We start from the raw sequence: 17,660 nt of genomic DNA on the forward strand, positions 1-17,660 counted from the left end.
TTAGACATGAGTGTGGTACTAATGTCTAATCTAACTCCATGCAAGAAAGCACCTACTCCTGATATATTTCATTATAAAAATATCAAGCTACTGCTGTGCAACACAAAGTATGCTAGTTGAGCTACTTGCAAATTTGTTCACACTTTGCACTAAAGATTGTCTTTTTAATGTGTTCCAAACTTTGAGAAATGTATAGTAGTTTGTGTGAACATATCAGGACCAATTGTGTTCCACTATCCACACTACTATACCATTGAGAATGCCAGAAGTATTTCCCAATACATAGTATGTCAAACGCAGTATGCCAAAAATACCAGGATGTCCTACCACATGCAGTAGCATTTGGACAAAGTAAAAACACAATGTTATGATGAGGTAGTATGTTCAAATTGTATGCAAAATGCATGCAAAAGTACATACTGCAGCGCAAACAAGTAAAATAAAATAGAGTATAGAGTATGTGTTAACTGTAATACTATAATTCACTCTTACTACAAGAAAGAGAGCAGACAGATGTAGCCACGCTGAAGTATAAATTTGATTAAAATTTCATATGTGTGCACTATTCTTAATTGGTAGCAGAGGCACCCACAGTACCATGCTAACTGGCACATAAGACATGTGCTTAAGGCTGAGAGCCATACACCATGGGAGGAAACAAACAAACATTAATGCCTGTTGATCTTATTACCAAAATACTCTAAACACCAGTAGGATGGTGTTTGGTGTGTTAATAAGCCATGGTACATGGTTTCATATCATCATAAAAAATACCCCTGACTGGATTGTGCATACTGCTTCAACATTGGCTGAACATGGCTCTGTGTTGGCAACTGTCTTTAGCCCTCAGGGGTTCTGTGAACCTAAACCATGCCAGGAAAATACAACCTCATGCCATACTGGAGCTGCCATGTGCCTGTAGACTCCTCTTGGCATGTGCCACATATGTTCTTACTCACTTGCTAATAATAGGATGACTGATGTGATCACATGACGCTGACGGCAGCTCAGGAGAACACTTGCTGTGTTCTTTGCTCTTGAATCACAAATTACTTTTTTGTATTTAATGGGATTGATTATGCAATGCAAGCTGTCTGCAGTTTATTATTCTCAGCAAAGTTTTCTACAGACTGCCCTCTTACTGTATGAGGGGAACTGATTTACTTGTTTACTTAGCTGTCTGTTTCATCTTACATGTCAACTAATGCATGCACATCCCTGTCAAGAGGTATTTTTTATCTGCAATCAACTAAAGCTGATGTCCTTTAGATTTCATGCCAACATCACATTAGCTTCTGTGCTCAAGGAACATTAGGCTCAACAGTAGCATAATCTGAATTTTGCTTTGTACAACATATAGGCCATAGCAAAGTCTACTGCAGCAAATGTAAACTGGTATAAAATGCAACACGAATGTGGATATGGTATCTGGATGATTAACATGCTCACGGGCCTGCATTTACACCTGCTGCCTCCATGCTTTCTGTCAACACTGTAATGGATCTTATTTTAAATGTGTGCCAAGTAAGCAATTAGGTAAGGAGGTAACAAGCCTGTATACTGTCAACAAAAACAAACATGGCAAAGCGATGTTTGTGTAGAGCCTGTACTTAATTCTTCTTTTCATATGGTAAAGAGCCTTCTTTTTTGATTCACACACACCTGCTCTGCAATCTCATTTGTATCTCTGTGAAGCAGTCACAACATACAGTTGCACCTAAAATCATTCAAACCCCATTGCAAATTAGGTGTATTGACAAAATGTACAAACTTTCAGCTGTGTTCAATGAATAACTCAAACATGAACAATGCAATAGCTACACACGACTAATGTTACAGGAGGTTTCTTCTTATTCTATGACTACTGCAGTCTCAAAATTATTCAACCCCCTGAATATAATCCCTCATAGAGCACTCATTTGCAGATAAGGTGTTGTCTCAAGCACACTTGATGCAACTAATAAAGGGCCTTATTAGTTGTATCAGGTGTGGAGGAGGAAGAATGAGGCATATGTTGAAAAGAGCACCCTGCCTACAGTGAAGCAGGCGGTGGCTCAGTGATGCTCTGTTGCTGCTTTGCTTCTTCTGGCACTGGAAATCTGCAGCATCTGGAGGGCAGGATGGATTCAATCAAGTGTCAGGAAATCCTGGAGAAAACGTCATGCCATCTTTGAGGAAGCTGAAGCTTGGGCCTCATTGGACCTTCCAACAGGAAAATGATCCCAAGCATACCTCAACGTCCACCAAGGCTTGGCTTCAGAAAAAGTCCCGGAAGATGCTAGAGTGGCCTCCTGACTTGAATCCCATAGAATATCTCTGGTGGGATTTGAAGTAGGTGGTTACAGCACACAAACCTAAGAATATTAGAGAGCTGGAGGCTGCAGCCCATGATGAATGGGCTAAGATTCCTCAGGAACGCTGTTAGAGCCTGGTGTCTGGCTGTGCATCATGTTTGCAGCAGGTCATAACAGCAAAAGGATGCTCTACTAAGTACTGAAGATGCTTTTCAAGAAGGGGTTGAATAATTTTGAGACTGCAGTAGTCATTAAATGTTTGGAGAAACCTCTCGTATATTACTTGTGTTGAGCTATTTCAATTGTTGTTGTTTGAGTTATTCATTGAACATAACTGAAAGTTTGTAAATATTGCCAGTACACCTACTTTGCAACGGGGGTTGAATAATTTTAGGTGCAGCTGCACTACTAGAAACACTGATTTCTATTGGTGACTCGCAGGGTAACATTGTCCTTTCATGTTGTTCTGAAGATACTTTCTCAATGATACAAACTACTTCAGGGCATTAACACTTGTTGGACTCTGGCTGAGATCCAGGCTTTTTGGAACAACGCTTAATTCTATAAATCTCCTACTATTACGGATCATTTTAATACCTCCAAACTGAATCACTCAAGAGCATGACTTAGGAGACAGAGCTGTGATGCTGTCAATGTTTTACCTCCCTGTAGTCAGAGTGGCTAGAGTTAGTTCATGGGATGATAAGCACATTCAGGGTGACGCTTTGTGTAGTGTGCATTCCTAAGAGGTGATCTGCGCTTAAATACACACTCACCAAAGCTATGTTTACCCTCTCTCTTCTATATTTCCCATACTCCTGCATGCTAAAGGACGGCCCATGACCATGTGCAAGCCTTATCCAGGATTAAGATTAGCTGCTAGAGAGAGGTCTCTGTATTTGACTTGATTCAGAGGTGAGTTTCAACTTATACACCAAGAATTTGATAAGTAAATCAGCAGGCTGGGTGGGGAGTCTACCAGTGAAACTAGTAATAAACAGAAAATGTGCCTTGCCGTTCAAGGATACTGAAAAAAAAAACACACCTCCATGTACCACTTTACCACCATTGTTTTTGAGCAGTATCGTTTCAGCAGAATTAAAGCAAGCATGCAAATAGGAATAGGATAGTACAGTATATTTGCATCAAGGGTGTAGGTGAATGCAATTTTACAGCTCTGTAACAGAGAACAGCCCATCCTCATGAGAAAGAAAGACTCCTAAGCTATGAGCCGCCCCTGCTAAACAGTATTCATAAGAATGTTTTGTTTTTAAATTTTGCTGGATTACTACAACACATGAAGATTGTGCAGAATTTCCCAGTTTTGGTGTACAAACCTTTTCCTGGGTCATCTGAGAGCCATACTTAGGTTGGCTTGCTCTGTAATCTACCATGAGCAAACATTGCCTTGTAACATGTCCATGAACTCAAGGTCAAACTGGAGCAAGCAAAAAGGGTGGTTTCCACTCTCAGTGCTGACATTCCCAGTTTCATCAACACAATTAATTAACAAGGGAAACTCCAAGTTGATAACATAACTGCAACATAGCTGATTTTGCATTGTTGAATAAAACACACAATCAGCATGAGCAATCCTACAAAGTACACCGTTAAAAAAACAAACATTTTGAGCAGCTATATTGGTAATGAATGGGAAGGGGAAGAACTCATCCTTCCATCTATCCATTGTGTATACCACTTATCCTGAAAGGTGGCAGGGGGGCACTGGAGCCACTCCCTGTTGACACTGGGCAAGAGGTGGGGTACACTCTGAACTGGTCGTCAGTCAATCACAGGACTGACACATAGAGACAGACAACCACTCAGTCAGCAGTTAACCTAAGCTGCCGGCTGCATACTATCCATCTCTTTTGTATCATTATCTTTTTTTCTCAACCAAGGACGGACACAGACACATTTATACCACACTATTTAACAAGACTAAGAGTGACAAGACTAATCATGTCATGCTGATGTTACCTGTAATAATCCCATGGCAATCATCATGGTTTAGCATGTTAGCATGCTAACATTTGTTAACATAACTAAACAAAAAGTCAGGGGATCAACAAAGTCATTAGGATTAATCTTCCGGGAACCGTGAATGTCTGTATCAGTTTTCACAGCAATCCATCCAATAGTTGTTGAGATCTTTGAGCCTGGACTAAAGCAGTGGACTAAAAATCAATGGATTTTTATCTGTGAAATCTGTTTTGGTTTGAACTTTACAGTTCAAAAACAGCTCCATATTGACTTCACCAACATCCTCACTGAGGATCTGCTAGTATGATGAAGTCATGAAGAACCTCTTAATTAGCTTACAATAAATTAGCATAATAAATAGGATTTTATCAAGCATCAACAGAAAAAGTCCTGGAGCGCCCTTGAGGCTCAGTTGACAAAAGATGCATGCGTACTGCAGCTGCAGCATCCTTGAATCTAGTTTCCCCTAATTTGCTGTCATCACACCACAATAAAACACTGTATTCCCATTAGAGAGCGGGCAAAAAAAGAACAAGTGAACCCAAACATGTTCTTTTGGTGATCCATTTACACGGACAAGAAATTAATAAAAGATAGGCCAGAACTAGACGACAAAAGCTTCTCTGTGTCCAAGTGTGCTCAACCCTTTTAACATCGCAGCATTTAGCAGTTTTAGTCTGTGTGAGCTCTTTATGAAATAGCTGTGGCAACACTCGGCAAGATGGCACAGGACTGAGTGAGGCACGACACTTTAAAAACATTAGTATTATGACAAAACACATAAACTGTGTCCCCTTACCAGGTCACGTCAGAATCACATTTGATAGCAACTTCATGTTTACATCTAGTCTGTATTCTGTCTCGTATTGAAGTCCTCTGACAATGCCACTTCATGCAGCCATTTCACACAGAGATATACCGTACATACTTTCTGCAGTAACATCCTATATCAAAACATGTAAGTCTAATCTATCATCCTGTGTGTGTGCTATAGTTTGGGTATCAAGTTACAACGAGAGTAATTCTTACCAGACTTACAGCTGGGCTTGTAAGTACATTAATCATCCATACACTCTAATGTGATTAGACCACATGGGCTACTACACTAACAATGAAAAAAATTATACCTGTGCTTGAAATGATCCTTCTCTCTGTGTCACTTTGTTACATCACACTAAGCCCAGCTGGCTCTTAAATCTGTGTTTGGACGTTGTAAATCACACGTGGGGGTTTGAACACTTTAATCCAGCCGCCTCTTGAAGAGATTGAGATTATTGTGTAGTATAGAAATTGGTGAATACATGCTTGTATTTCCATCCTTTCTATATCTGTCCCCAGATCTTTCTTGGATCTAATTATTCCTGTTAAATACAAGTACTGTATAAACCAAATTTTAGGGGCATGTCACTGGGTGAAATAAGTACGTTCTGTAAGCACGAGCAGCTGCGACTCAGCAGCAGTTGTTACATACAATTACAGCCATTTTCTCTGGCCAGCGCGCTTCCCTGCCCATAGTCACAGCACCATTAAACCCTTGGTGAGCCTATGTGTTATTCTGCTTTGTAAGTGGCAGCACATGCGTGTGGGTATGTGTGTGTGCGTCTGTGCATGGAGTATGTGTCTGACTGTGTGCCCACGTCTGTGTGTATGCACATGTAATTATGCAGCATAGATTTGTGAGTTAGCCCTTGAAAAAAACATGTTGGTTCATTCACACTAACAATACAATATTTTCCAGATGGCACTGGTCCATATTGATCTGCAGCCAGAGAATTCATCCTCCTGTGCTTTCACACGTCAAGCAATGAAGTTAGCAACGGATATTCTATCCAAACTGCATATATTATGGACTTTCCAATGCACACAAGAACCACAGAGGTGTAGCAAAATGTCAAACTTCGAGGGAATTCTTATTCCCTCCCTATATGCCAAAGAAATAAGAGAGTGTAATGAGCTAATTAGCATTCCAAATTAGCTTTATGAAATAATGTTAAATCAGGTCATACAAATACAGTTAACAAATACTTTCAAATGTTTGTTTTGTTCCTGTCTGTTCTCTAATAAGCAGCATCTAAATAAAAGAGGGAAGTAAAACTCGACTGGCAGCATTTTTTGACACTGATCACCCTGTTCCAGTTTGATTTAATGTGCAGTAATTGGTAGTAATTAATTGCAGTAATTCTGAACTTATTTATTGGCATTTGCACTTTTAAATGATTTAAAGCCACATTAAATGATTTTTGGGCAATTAAAAGCTGAAAACAACACTGACATGTTATTACTTTGTGGTTATTGACAATGTGTTAGCACATTTACCTGTTTACAAATCCAGCAGACACAGAGAAACAACATATTGGAGTCATTTTTGTGGCCAACACAATCTAAATCAATCTAAGTCCAATATTCACTCTTCTGTTTTGGCCTTCACCGACTCCTGAGGAAAATATCTGTAGCTGTGAAAAGCTGCACATTGTTCACCAGCTGGTCATTAACTTTGTCTACTAGACAGAGCACACAGTGGTTTTATTTCAGCTGCCTACTGCAGCTCCAAACAGGGCCAATGACATTGGTGAGACTCAACCAAAACACAGAAGTTGCGAAAACAAACAGATGAACTGCATCAGCAGTGCAAATTCACTGTGAACATGTGATGAATATTCTGTAATCCAGAATATCCAGTAAACCAGAGCCCAATGGCAAAAGTGGATTATTGTGGCCTACATCGAAATCAATATATGAGAATTCTGGTAAAAACTCAGATTACATATCGGCCAATATTATTCTTTTTATTCTCCAACGATACTGGACCAGCTGAACAAGTGTCGAACAAAAAGTAATTATTTCCTCAAGAATGACAAATATTTGCGATTATGGTGATGATGACAGATTTTCTCACAAATAAACACAGTAACGAGAGTGTTGCAGACAAAGCACCAGCCTCCGTCTGTTGTGTGGACCTAACTGAGGTCTGTTGATGTGAGATTTGTTGTATAAAATGGAGACATTTGCATTTGCAGCTGCCTAGGCCTGGGATCAATCAGTCTGAACAATAAAGCCCAGTAATTATAGGCTGTGATTCCGGCTTACAGCACGGCTTTCTTCTATTTCCTCACTTCTGAATGTAATGCTTGCTCGACATCAAGTCTGGTGCTGTTGCCTTTTACAATTGTGACACTTAAGCTAACTGGCTCACATTAGAAACCTGGCTAATGGATACACTGAGTGAGGTCACTGCTGCAATAAACATTGTAATGAAGGCAGATGCACAGCAATTGCAGAACAAGAAAAACATTAAGGATTTTGACGAGGGAGGCTCAGAAAGTGTTTTGTCTGTTTCCTGCAGATCTCTGTAAGTAGGAGGTAGTTAGTCTCTCTTATTCATGCTGGATTGCCGTCAATTCCTGGCGCAGCCTCTTCCTTAAATGGACTGAGATGACAAGGCTATTACTGCAGTGTGGGCTGTCAGTTTTTCATAGTCCTGCTATGTTTTTTGTTTTTTTTCCCCTTTGATTCTCTTGTTCTTATGTTAAAATATAATTGCTACAAGATAACCAATCAGAGCCACTTTTACATGAATGAAAAAAAAATAAAATAATAAAGGTAGAAATGGAAGAAGTTGTTGCCATTAAAAGCAGATCTTTCTTACTAATACTGAGGAGAGACAAAGGGACTATAACTAATTATCCAGAAGTCCATGGGAGCCACTTAACGCATCACAGTAATTCCAAGGCACAAGAGCGCTACAGTAAAGTAAACCGGAGTGACCAGGTGCATGAAAACCTCTGTGTTAAGGTCTAATATTTTCTGGGCTCTGCAGGCCTTTGTTACACTCCGACCTGCACGCCATAAACCTAATGTCCACAAGCTATATATCATTTTTAGAATGAGCACACAGAACTCTACAGTCTCCATCCTTATAGGATAAGGCTGGTGGCAGTCTTATATTTGTTATTGTCAACAACAAAGGGACCAGAACCAACAGCGTGTTTGCCTGACTCCCACTTCATTCATTCTCAGCCCCAACCTCACTGCTTCCTACTGAAATCTTTAAAAGTGGATCATTTTTTAGCCTTTTTAAAAAAAGCCTAAATAGTTTCCTGAGGCAGCTGGGTACTGCAGTTTGTTACTCACACAGGAGTAAATACTGCATTTGTTGGGGACTATTTTCAGTTGCGGATTAATACACATTTGGTGTTCTGGTGGCACCAGGAAGGTGTCTGCGGGATTGACTCAAGACAAACTACAGTGCCCACGTTCATGGTAATGAAGGAACATTTCACTAAGTGTAACAGTGTGGCTTACTCATTTGTCTTTAATAGTTTTTGGAGAACAATGGAGCTCTGTGGCACGGAGAAATAAGCTATTTGAGGCATTGGCCACACGGATAATTCTTGTTAGTAGGATCAGTTCATTGTTGGTTTTATATAGTGTATCACCAGATTTATCCTTAAAACCTTTGGTGACTTTCTGGTATAATACAATTTCTTCATGAGGAATTTACATTATATGAAACATAATATAACAAGAATTAAAGGATTTGAAAAACAATTGATGTTTGGAATAAATCCAGAGAGACTGAGGTGATTATATGAAAAGTAACACGTTCTTACCTTGTGTCTGCACTTCAAAACAACACCATAGGCACCTGAAAAAGAAGCAAAGTGTATGTTTAACTAAGAGTTACCATAACGAGTCTTTTCATGAATATTCATGTATTCCAAACACTACTTTTGCCTTTCTAAGAAAACTACTTCACTTATAAGCAGATGCAAATGAAACAATAATTAAAAAATGACGTATAGTCATTAATAAACGCAAATTAGCTCAAATTAGAGAGTTTCTCATTCTCGCATGAAGTCTAGAAGCTACTGAGACCTTTTTAACTTTTGTCTTTTTTAATGCTTCTCATATGTTCGCATGAATTAAGGAAAAACATCCCCGCTATAAAAGGACAGGTGGCTCAGAAAGTAGGACACAAGTGCTGGCAAGCTACTGTAGTTCTGATGTTATCGACCCTGGCAGTCACACACACTCATCCCCGGAGGGTTCAAGAGGAATTCTTGGACTGAGCAGGCATATGACAAACTGCTCCGTGCTCCTTCACAGGCACATCAGTGCTACAAGAAGTCATCTACTCTCTTCAACAGGCTGCTCTAATATGTTTCCATTCTTTCTAACACAGTTTAGGTACCTACAGGACTCAAATTAAGAGAAGGGCAACAACTGTGTTGTACTGTCTTTTGACTTTAGTGACATAGAAAACATAAAAGAGCAGACAGGTAGTTTTGTACGTTTTAACACAATAACTTTAAATCCATGCCGATGAGTGCAGATTGATTTCCTACGTTCAAGGCAGACATTTTTCACGCAATGAAAATTAAACGGAGAACTTCCTTGTTCAAGGAATCTAAAGCACAGGAAAAAAGAGAACTGGTTGCTGAAAGGCATTGAATTCATGAGCTAATTTAACAGAAAATGAAACCTTGAGACAAACAAGAAGCAAACTGGATTTCATGAAAAGGATTATGTGCATTAACTGTAACTTTTTACCCTAAAAATATTCCCTATTCATCAGCTAACCCTCAATTCTTGGATGCTGACATTTCCCAAAGGCAGGGCCTATTTCCAAAAAACGTCCTTACAGACAAGATGATAACACAACATCAAACAAATATAACATTTTTGTAGATGATGTGCTACAAATAGCAAAACCACCAGATTTATTCCTCCCATTGATTTCCCTCCATGTAACTGGATACAATTGCATAAGATTCTGTGTATTTTTAATTGCGAGGGTGAGGCTACATGCTGCACTCAGTCCTAAATGATTAACAAAATTGACTGACCTCAAGATCACTGAGGAAAAATCTATGATGGCGGATCAAGTGGAGCGCACTGTGCCATGAGTGCAAAAGCAGTGACAAGAGTTGGACTGAAAAACTTGTACAACTAAAAGTGTTGCTGACTTCCTTCCAGACCGACTCATCTTTGGACAGCCTTCAAAATCCAGCTCAAAGTGTCCCCGTATCTTCTAGAGACACACTATACGCACATTAAAAACCGTCTAGGATGTAGGCGTAGGGGTGTAAAAACTGGGACAAGTGGGTGGCCTCACCCCAGGGCCTCTACTACTTTACATCAACCAAGTGGCTCGGGGAAAAAGAAAAGAAATGAGAAGCATTTCGGGGAGAAATGTAAGCGTCGAATCACTCTGCCATTGATATTTACAACAATGAAACTGAATCACCTCTACATTTCTACAATAACAACTCAAGAGTATGAATTCAGGTCACAGTGCCTAGCACCAGTTTTTCCATGTTAAAATTCTTCCAAATGAATAAATATTTCAGAAATTGTCCTTGACCTTATCGAGTTGTACAATTATGAACAACACATCCTGCTTTTAACAGCCTTGTTTCACAGGCAAATTGGATTAAATAAAAAAACAACTAATAATTGCTCACTGAAAAGCCCTACAACACATTTGTGAGTGTACTGCCTCACATGAAAAGCTGTGGCTGAAGACTAGCCTGGACCAGTAGTCACTGTTTCACACTGAACATGCACAGAATATGCTTTCATGCTTCACATCTTTACATTTCGCAGTGGCATTACATGAGAACTCTCACCTTCACCCACGATCCCAAGGACTTCAAATTTATTCATTACATCACCAATGTCAGGGATCTTCATGAAGTCAAAAGGTGTGTTGTGTGAGGTGCATGGAGCTCAGGCGGAGGGGGCCCAGCTACAGGATGGCATGGGGCGGCCAGCTGTTGGCTCCCGAGGGCCGTGACCCGCCAGTAAGCCATGATATCCGCCACATGCCTTCTTCGGTGGCTTGCTTTCACCTGCACAGAAAAAGTACCAAATTATACAGTATAAACAGTATATTTGCAATATGTTCCTCACTTACCTTTTGAAGTGAATCACTTCACAATATGGATTCACAATACCTCAACTTGATTGTTTTTCAAAAAACGGTCCTCAAGACCGCTCAAGAAAGGGTTTCGGCCGGTTCTACCTGGATGACATAAAACTAGTACTCTACAGCTCTCCTTGTGTTAAAGCGGCACTCCAGCAATTGAGTGTCGCACTTCCATTTTGTTGAGGGACTTAGAAGTGTCAAAAAGAACAGCCAAGATCAAAATAGCAGAGGCTGAGATATCCTGACTTTTAGTCTCTAGTGTTGGTCATGCTTCAAACACGCTGCATCCTACAAATCCCACAATGCAAAATAAAAGCATCTTTCATCAAATATTTCCTAAAATATTTGAAGTCTCTCCCTACCTGTCACAAAACCTCAAAATAAAGATTCTAAATATGAGCTATCCTACTGGAACACATTTGACGGAGGCTTAATTTACAGGATTCAGAATATTATCCAAATATTGATCCACCAACAAGGACTAAAATACAGGAAGCCAGAGAACGTGACCCAGAAAAGGTAATCCCTGAGGGTGTCTGGGTAAACTGCTTCTCTGCTACACATACTTCCCCTACATGTATAGGACGTGGGTTAATTCAACTGAATGTGTAAAATGCACCTATCTGCTAACCTCACCTGTCCTACATGTAGTAACCCAGTTTTATTAGGCCACATGTTCTGGTCCTGTCCCTCCCTGCACAATTTCTGGTCCTCCGTATTCGACTGCCTCTCAGCTCTATGTAACACACCTCTTGAACCCAACCCACTCACACCAAGTTTGGAGCAACGCCTGTGGAAACTCGTGCCACAAATGCGCCAAAGAAAGCAGTAGCATTAAGTAGCTTTACAGCACGCGGACTAATTCTCAAACAAATGCGCCCCTTTAAGAGATGGATACAGGAGGCACTGTCCTTTCTCCAGCTTGAGAAAATAAGACACAAACTGAGCGGGTCTTAACACAAGTTTACTCAGTATGGTCTCCATTTATTAAAAATGTAAAGGAAGGGACTCTCTGATATACCATGCTACCCCAGTGTTGTTGTTTGTCTTTAGCCTATTGCTACTGTAACTCATGTTTATGCATTGGACCCTTTTTTATCCCTTTACTTTTTTCCTCTTTGCCTTAAATTGTATTGTTTGGCAATTTACCAAATGTATTGTTCTTTCCCTGTCAGTGTGCTCTCGCTTCCATAGGAGGAGGCAGGGATGAAGGGTGGGTAAAATGCAGGGTAATATCTGTGCTAGTTTAGTGTGTTTCATATGCATGAATACATTTATAAATGCAGAACTCCCTAAATAAAGTTATGAAAGAATATATTTATACTGTATGTTTGAAATCTCAGCCTAACTCATGCATCTGGGTTATTTTAACGCACACTAGAGAGCTCCCTGTAGAGCACCGCTGATTTCACACAGCAAACTGTCATTTTGCACAGTTTACACGGTGAACTGTGTAAAATCAGTGGAGTGCCCCTTTAGCATAAACTAAGCGAGTAATAAGGTGTCATATTTCATGCCTTATACACATATAGTTTACTATAGCCTATAAAAAGAACAGAAAAACATACGGTTAATCTAATGCAAACTTCCTCGCTGTATTCCTACCTTTTTTAAGGAGTGTAACAGCACCACGCAATCTCTTAATGCGATCAAAGCATCTCCTCTTGTATCCACACACTCTTTTTACTCTTATTGAATCAGATAAGACTCCAGATACCTCTTCTCCATTTCATCTTCTCCTTGCTGGAGAAGCTCAAGGACTCGCGTAGCCTACTCACACTCCCAGTCTCCTACGGTGCTGTGGGCACAGGAGCTGCTCATCTGTATGCAAAACCTCGGCACCAAAATAAACTCTGTCTCCCAGAACACTAAACACCGCTGCGTGGTCTATTACTCCCTTCTCTTACTCAACCGAACAGCATCAACACAGGTAAACGGATAGCAACTGTAAGCAAACTTGAGGAGGAGGATAAAAGACGAAACACTGATGGCTACGCGGAAAATGCCCCTGGTTATCTATCCTTTTCAAACATGAGTGATTATGTGATTGCTCCTTCTCATTTCACAGCCTACATGCTGTGGCATGCAGCCTATTGTTTTCCACAGCAGATTTTGGCCCACTACTCTCCAGGCACAGACCTAGAGGGCTAATATGATCAGGAATGTACTGGGCATTTGGATCATGGATCATATATTTTGTCTCTATCACCAGAATGGCTCTTGCATGGTAATGGTCTGAATCTATGGAATTCAACATACAGGACCTTTAAACCTTCTCGTATGATCAATGCACAGTCAGCTGTGTCTGAATTGGGTTTGATGATCATTCAAATTAAACACAGTGGAAAGATTTTTTTGCAGAAACAAGGGATCCAGCTTACAACGTCACTGCCATTTGAGGTAATTTGACAACACATTTTTGAGCGCAACACAGAATCATTTTAATGTCACATTATGATAAAACATGTGAAAATATATGTTCATGTGGGTGTCTGTCACCCACTTGTCCTGTTGCTTCTTGTTACAAAGCTCCTAACAAACAAACCAGGCGAAATGTGGCTGTCAGAGGATTGTTTTTAACAGGGACTGCTGTACTGTGTGTGTGTGTGTGTGTGTGTGTGTGTGTGTGTGTGTGTGTTATCTGTGACTGCCCACAGAATGAATGTAGCTCCCACATTTTCATTGCGGAGCAGCAATAAATCCAACAAGTCCAACATATGGCTACAGTCGAGCCAACTTAGCACGCATTGGCTCGCATTAACAGCTCTCCAGCCTGGACCGGACCGCTTATTTACCTTATAATTAAGCTAGTTGTGTTGCCTTTGATTAAAAAAAAACACACAAAACCCGAAAATTAGCTTAAAACAAACCTCAAGCTTGGTAACGTTGCCTTTTCCCGTGAGCTTAAACAGAAGATATTCACATTCCACTTAGAGCTTACAATGGCTGTGTGTCTAATGATAAAATAAAGTACTCACTCAGTCACAGTTTGGGGGAAAATGATGGAACCGGGCCCATATATCCACCCACCAGCGGAGATATTTTCATTGCAGCAGGCAGCTACAGTAACTGGATCGTGCGGTTGACAAGCTGCAAGCACATCACCAGGCAACAGTTTGAGCGGCGTGACGACAGCCAATGAGAGCGCTCTTAGCGCTTGTTTATTCAAACGCCCCCCCGGTTTGGACCAATCAGAGGGCAGAACGGTGATAAGGGGCTGGAAACAGTGTTGCGGTCTGAGGGTGTTTCGTATGAGGTGGGATATTATTGTTCTAATTTCTCAATTACATAATTCACAAGATCACACCCCGCTTTCAGTATGATAACATGGTTTATCTAAGGGCCATACCAAAGTGCATATAAGCAGGAGAGACTTTACATCGTTGGGATGAAACAGAGCAGAGATGTGACATTTGCCTTGCTCAAAGGCAGCATGCATTACACCTGACCATCCATCGTCTTTGAATTGCTGGATGAGGAGTTTATAGTAAGGGTTTATGATATATTTGTTCTTTTCTTCAGGGGAAACGTTAGGATGTTGCTCTCTCTCACTCTGAGGAATTTCTCTTCCAGGTGATCACACAGCTCAGATGAATAAGTTATGGGCAGCAGGGCTTTTTGGCATACAAACTACATTAAATGTGCTGTGAATTCAATGCAAAGAGTAAACTCCTGTGATTCAATGTGTTTTTGGTCAGTAATGATCACATCTTTTCCACACCATCACCACGAATAAAAAAATGCACCCACCTCGTGGATAAATTCTAAGGAGTACAAAGCTAACACAAAAGTGCAGAAAAGGTGTTGTGTGGGTCTTTATCCATAACACCAGCCTCATTCAGACCAAATCTTAGTTACTGACATTTAAAAACAATCTATACAGCATTTTCCATGTTTGAGCTGTCACACGAAACCATGCTGCCACCCACAGGGTGAGACCAAAACTGAATAAACCAACATACAGTTCAGTGTGGCTTCTTGGGTTATCCTCATCCATTACAAAATTACAGGCGTACTTTAAATGAGATGGAATGATTCAAGATTTAATTGGATATCCTTGATTTCTTAATTAACCAGTGTGTTTATCTGAATGGTTTGTAATGTTCAGGATCCCAAAGTTGTACTGACTTTTATTTCCTCATTCTATAAACCATGTCTTCGATGATTATATCCTCAGGCATGTGTTATCTAATGTAAAACTGCACTTTTCATCAGTCAAAACATTATCGATACACACATTGCTCAGATCACAATCATGGTAGAGCCCCACCATAATAGCATATCTTCACAATGGCTTGTTATAATGATGATTGATGAGATGAACGATCCCAGAGCAGTTATTCCAGCTGAGACCTCCATTAGTCCGTCAGCACGGGGAAGAGTAAAGTAAATACTCTCTGTGAAGACAGCTTAATCTTGTTACTGACCAATGATGAACATCTTGGTTCATTTCTACATGTGTATCTACATTTGAAACAGGTGACACTTCCCCCATACCTCTGCCTGCAGGGTGCAGGACCTGCATGGTGAGGAAGAAAGGCAGACTGTTTTGTGGTTTTATCGGCTGAGTGACTAAAATCTTTTCTAGATTACAGCTACTTTTTGGGCAGGTGCCACAGCTCTTCTGCCAGGTTAGTAATCCTCAGTCACATTGGTCACCGCACTCACATGTGGTGGAGCCGTGACTTCTGCACACACAAGGAAATAGCATTGAAATCTTTTGGGCATGTTTCCCACATTTTATTTGATACAAATATTATTTGCACATATTCATATGAAATATAGAACCATTTTGTAAAAGAGATGGTATTGAATAGTTTTGGCATTGAATTTTTTTTTGTGATGAAGCCGTAAGAGAAGTTAAGATGCTTTCTGATGGGGGACACAACACACTGATTATCAGGATGAATACAGTGACTGATTATAAGAGTGAGAAAGTCCTGGCTGCAGAGTGGCCTACAGTATGTCAAAGAACCAATGTTTTCCTACTGAGAGCTGGACTATGACAGTGCTGATCACCTTCACACTACAGCTCTGTGTTAATGGCTGAACAGAGACCTATTCAAGACTTGTTGCTATATCATAACAATGAACCTATTTGTTAATCAATGACATATTGAAATAACAATGGAACAATGGTACTCTATATATCTAATTGAGCACTCAGCTAGTTAACATTTTATGAATTTCTGTGAATCCAGCTGTGAAAGCATGGACACAGCCGCTGCACAACAGCTGCCTGTGAAATATTTGAGAATATACAAAGAAAACAGCTGCAATCTCAGCAAGGAGCAGGAAGAATTTAGAGCCTTTACTAAAGTAGAAATAGCAATAGAATAATGTAGAAATACTTCATCACAAATAAATGTACTGTATTTGTAATGTTTCTTCAATAAAAGTATTTTAATCTGCAAAATGTACTCAATGTATGAAAAGTAACAGAGCTAAAAGCAGAAAGATGGCCCCTGCAAATGTTAGTTTATTTTATATGTATTTTAATTCAATTGCAATAGTAGTAGAAAGCAGCATAATTCATAAAAATGCCTCACAGTATATCGGATGATCAGAATCTTAATTTGAAAAGTAAGCCTGTCAGATAGATACAGTCGAATAAAAAATACAATTTTTCCGTCTGAATTGTTGTCAACTAAAAGCTTAAAGTAGCATAAAATGGTAGCATAAAGTGCCCTCAATTTGTGTTTGAATAAAGAACTTGAGTCTTCCATCATTGCCATTTAAACAATTCTGGCCCAGTTTGAGTGAAACCATAAAGGAAACATATTTACAAATGATTTAAAAATTAAGCCCAGATATCATTGCTGCGTTTGGGTACGTCACTGTCAGGAACTTTCACTGAATGTACTGCTTTTACTGCTGTAGGCTACTTCTGGGGTTCCCATGTGAGCTGTCTGACTGCTGGGACTGACTACTGTCTGATATTGTTAGAATAATCTAGATTTTATGGGAAAATTGTGGGCGGGGGAAGACACAAGAGTTTGAAACTGACGTGGGACAGTGACTGTGAGTCATGTTGTGCCGTTTGGCTGTGATATGATGAAACCGAAAGTACGAATTCCAGCAAGAAAGGAGCACAATAATCCTCCTTCTTGTCAGCATCTGTAGAACATGACCAGCTCTCATAGACAATGACTGTGTTTTAATTTCGATTGGATTTTTGCTTTTTTCTACTAATTTGCCTATTTTTTTTTCTTTCGATTATCTTACCCTGAACTGTTCAAATATTAAAATCAATTTTGGGATTTAATATGATAATATTTGATCATATGTTTTCATTATTCTGTTGTGTTATTCTAATATGTTTAATTAGGCTATCTAATCTAGTCACCTGTGTTTACTAAAAACAGTAAATACTATTTGTCTACTTATTATTATCTTTTATTTAAAAAATATTTTTAGTACTATGTTATTATACACTGGTGTATTGAAACCTTCAA

The 17,660-nt window shown here is 39.7% G+C and overlaps 1 protein-coding gene across 1 annotated transcript in view; it reads right to left on the reverse strand.

Annotated features, from left to right (window-relative positions):
* Positions 1-17,660, reverse strand: part of LOC139202323 (cyclin-dependent kinase-like 5) — a 38,209-nt gene that overhangs the window by 19,173 nt on the left and 1,376 nt on the right. Inside the window, exons 2-4 of the mRNA XM_070831761.1 lie at positions 14,184-14,295; positions 10,907-11,128; positions 8,888-8,922 (exon numbers count right to left, since the gene is read on the reverse strand). Coding sequence (XP_070687862.1) covers positions 8,888-8,922; positions 10,907-10,970 — 99 coding nt within the window. The 5' untranslated portion in view covers positions 10,971-11,128; positions 14,184-14,295. The remainder of the gene's footprint in view (positions 1-8,887; positions 8,923-10,906; positions 11,129-14,183; positions 14,296-17,660) is intronic.

Source organism: Pempheris klunzingeri, chromosome 6 (genome assembly GCF_042242105.1).
Source record: "Pempheris klunzingeri isolate RE-2024b chromosome 6, fPemKlu1.hap1, whole genome shotgun sequence".
NCBI classification, from domain to species: domain Eukaryota; kingdom Metazoa; phylum Chordata; class Actinopteri; order Acropomatiformes; family Pempheridae; genus Pempheris; species Pempheris klunzingeri.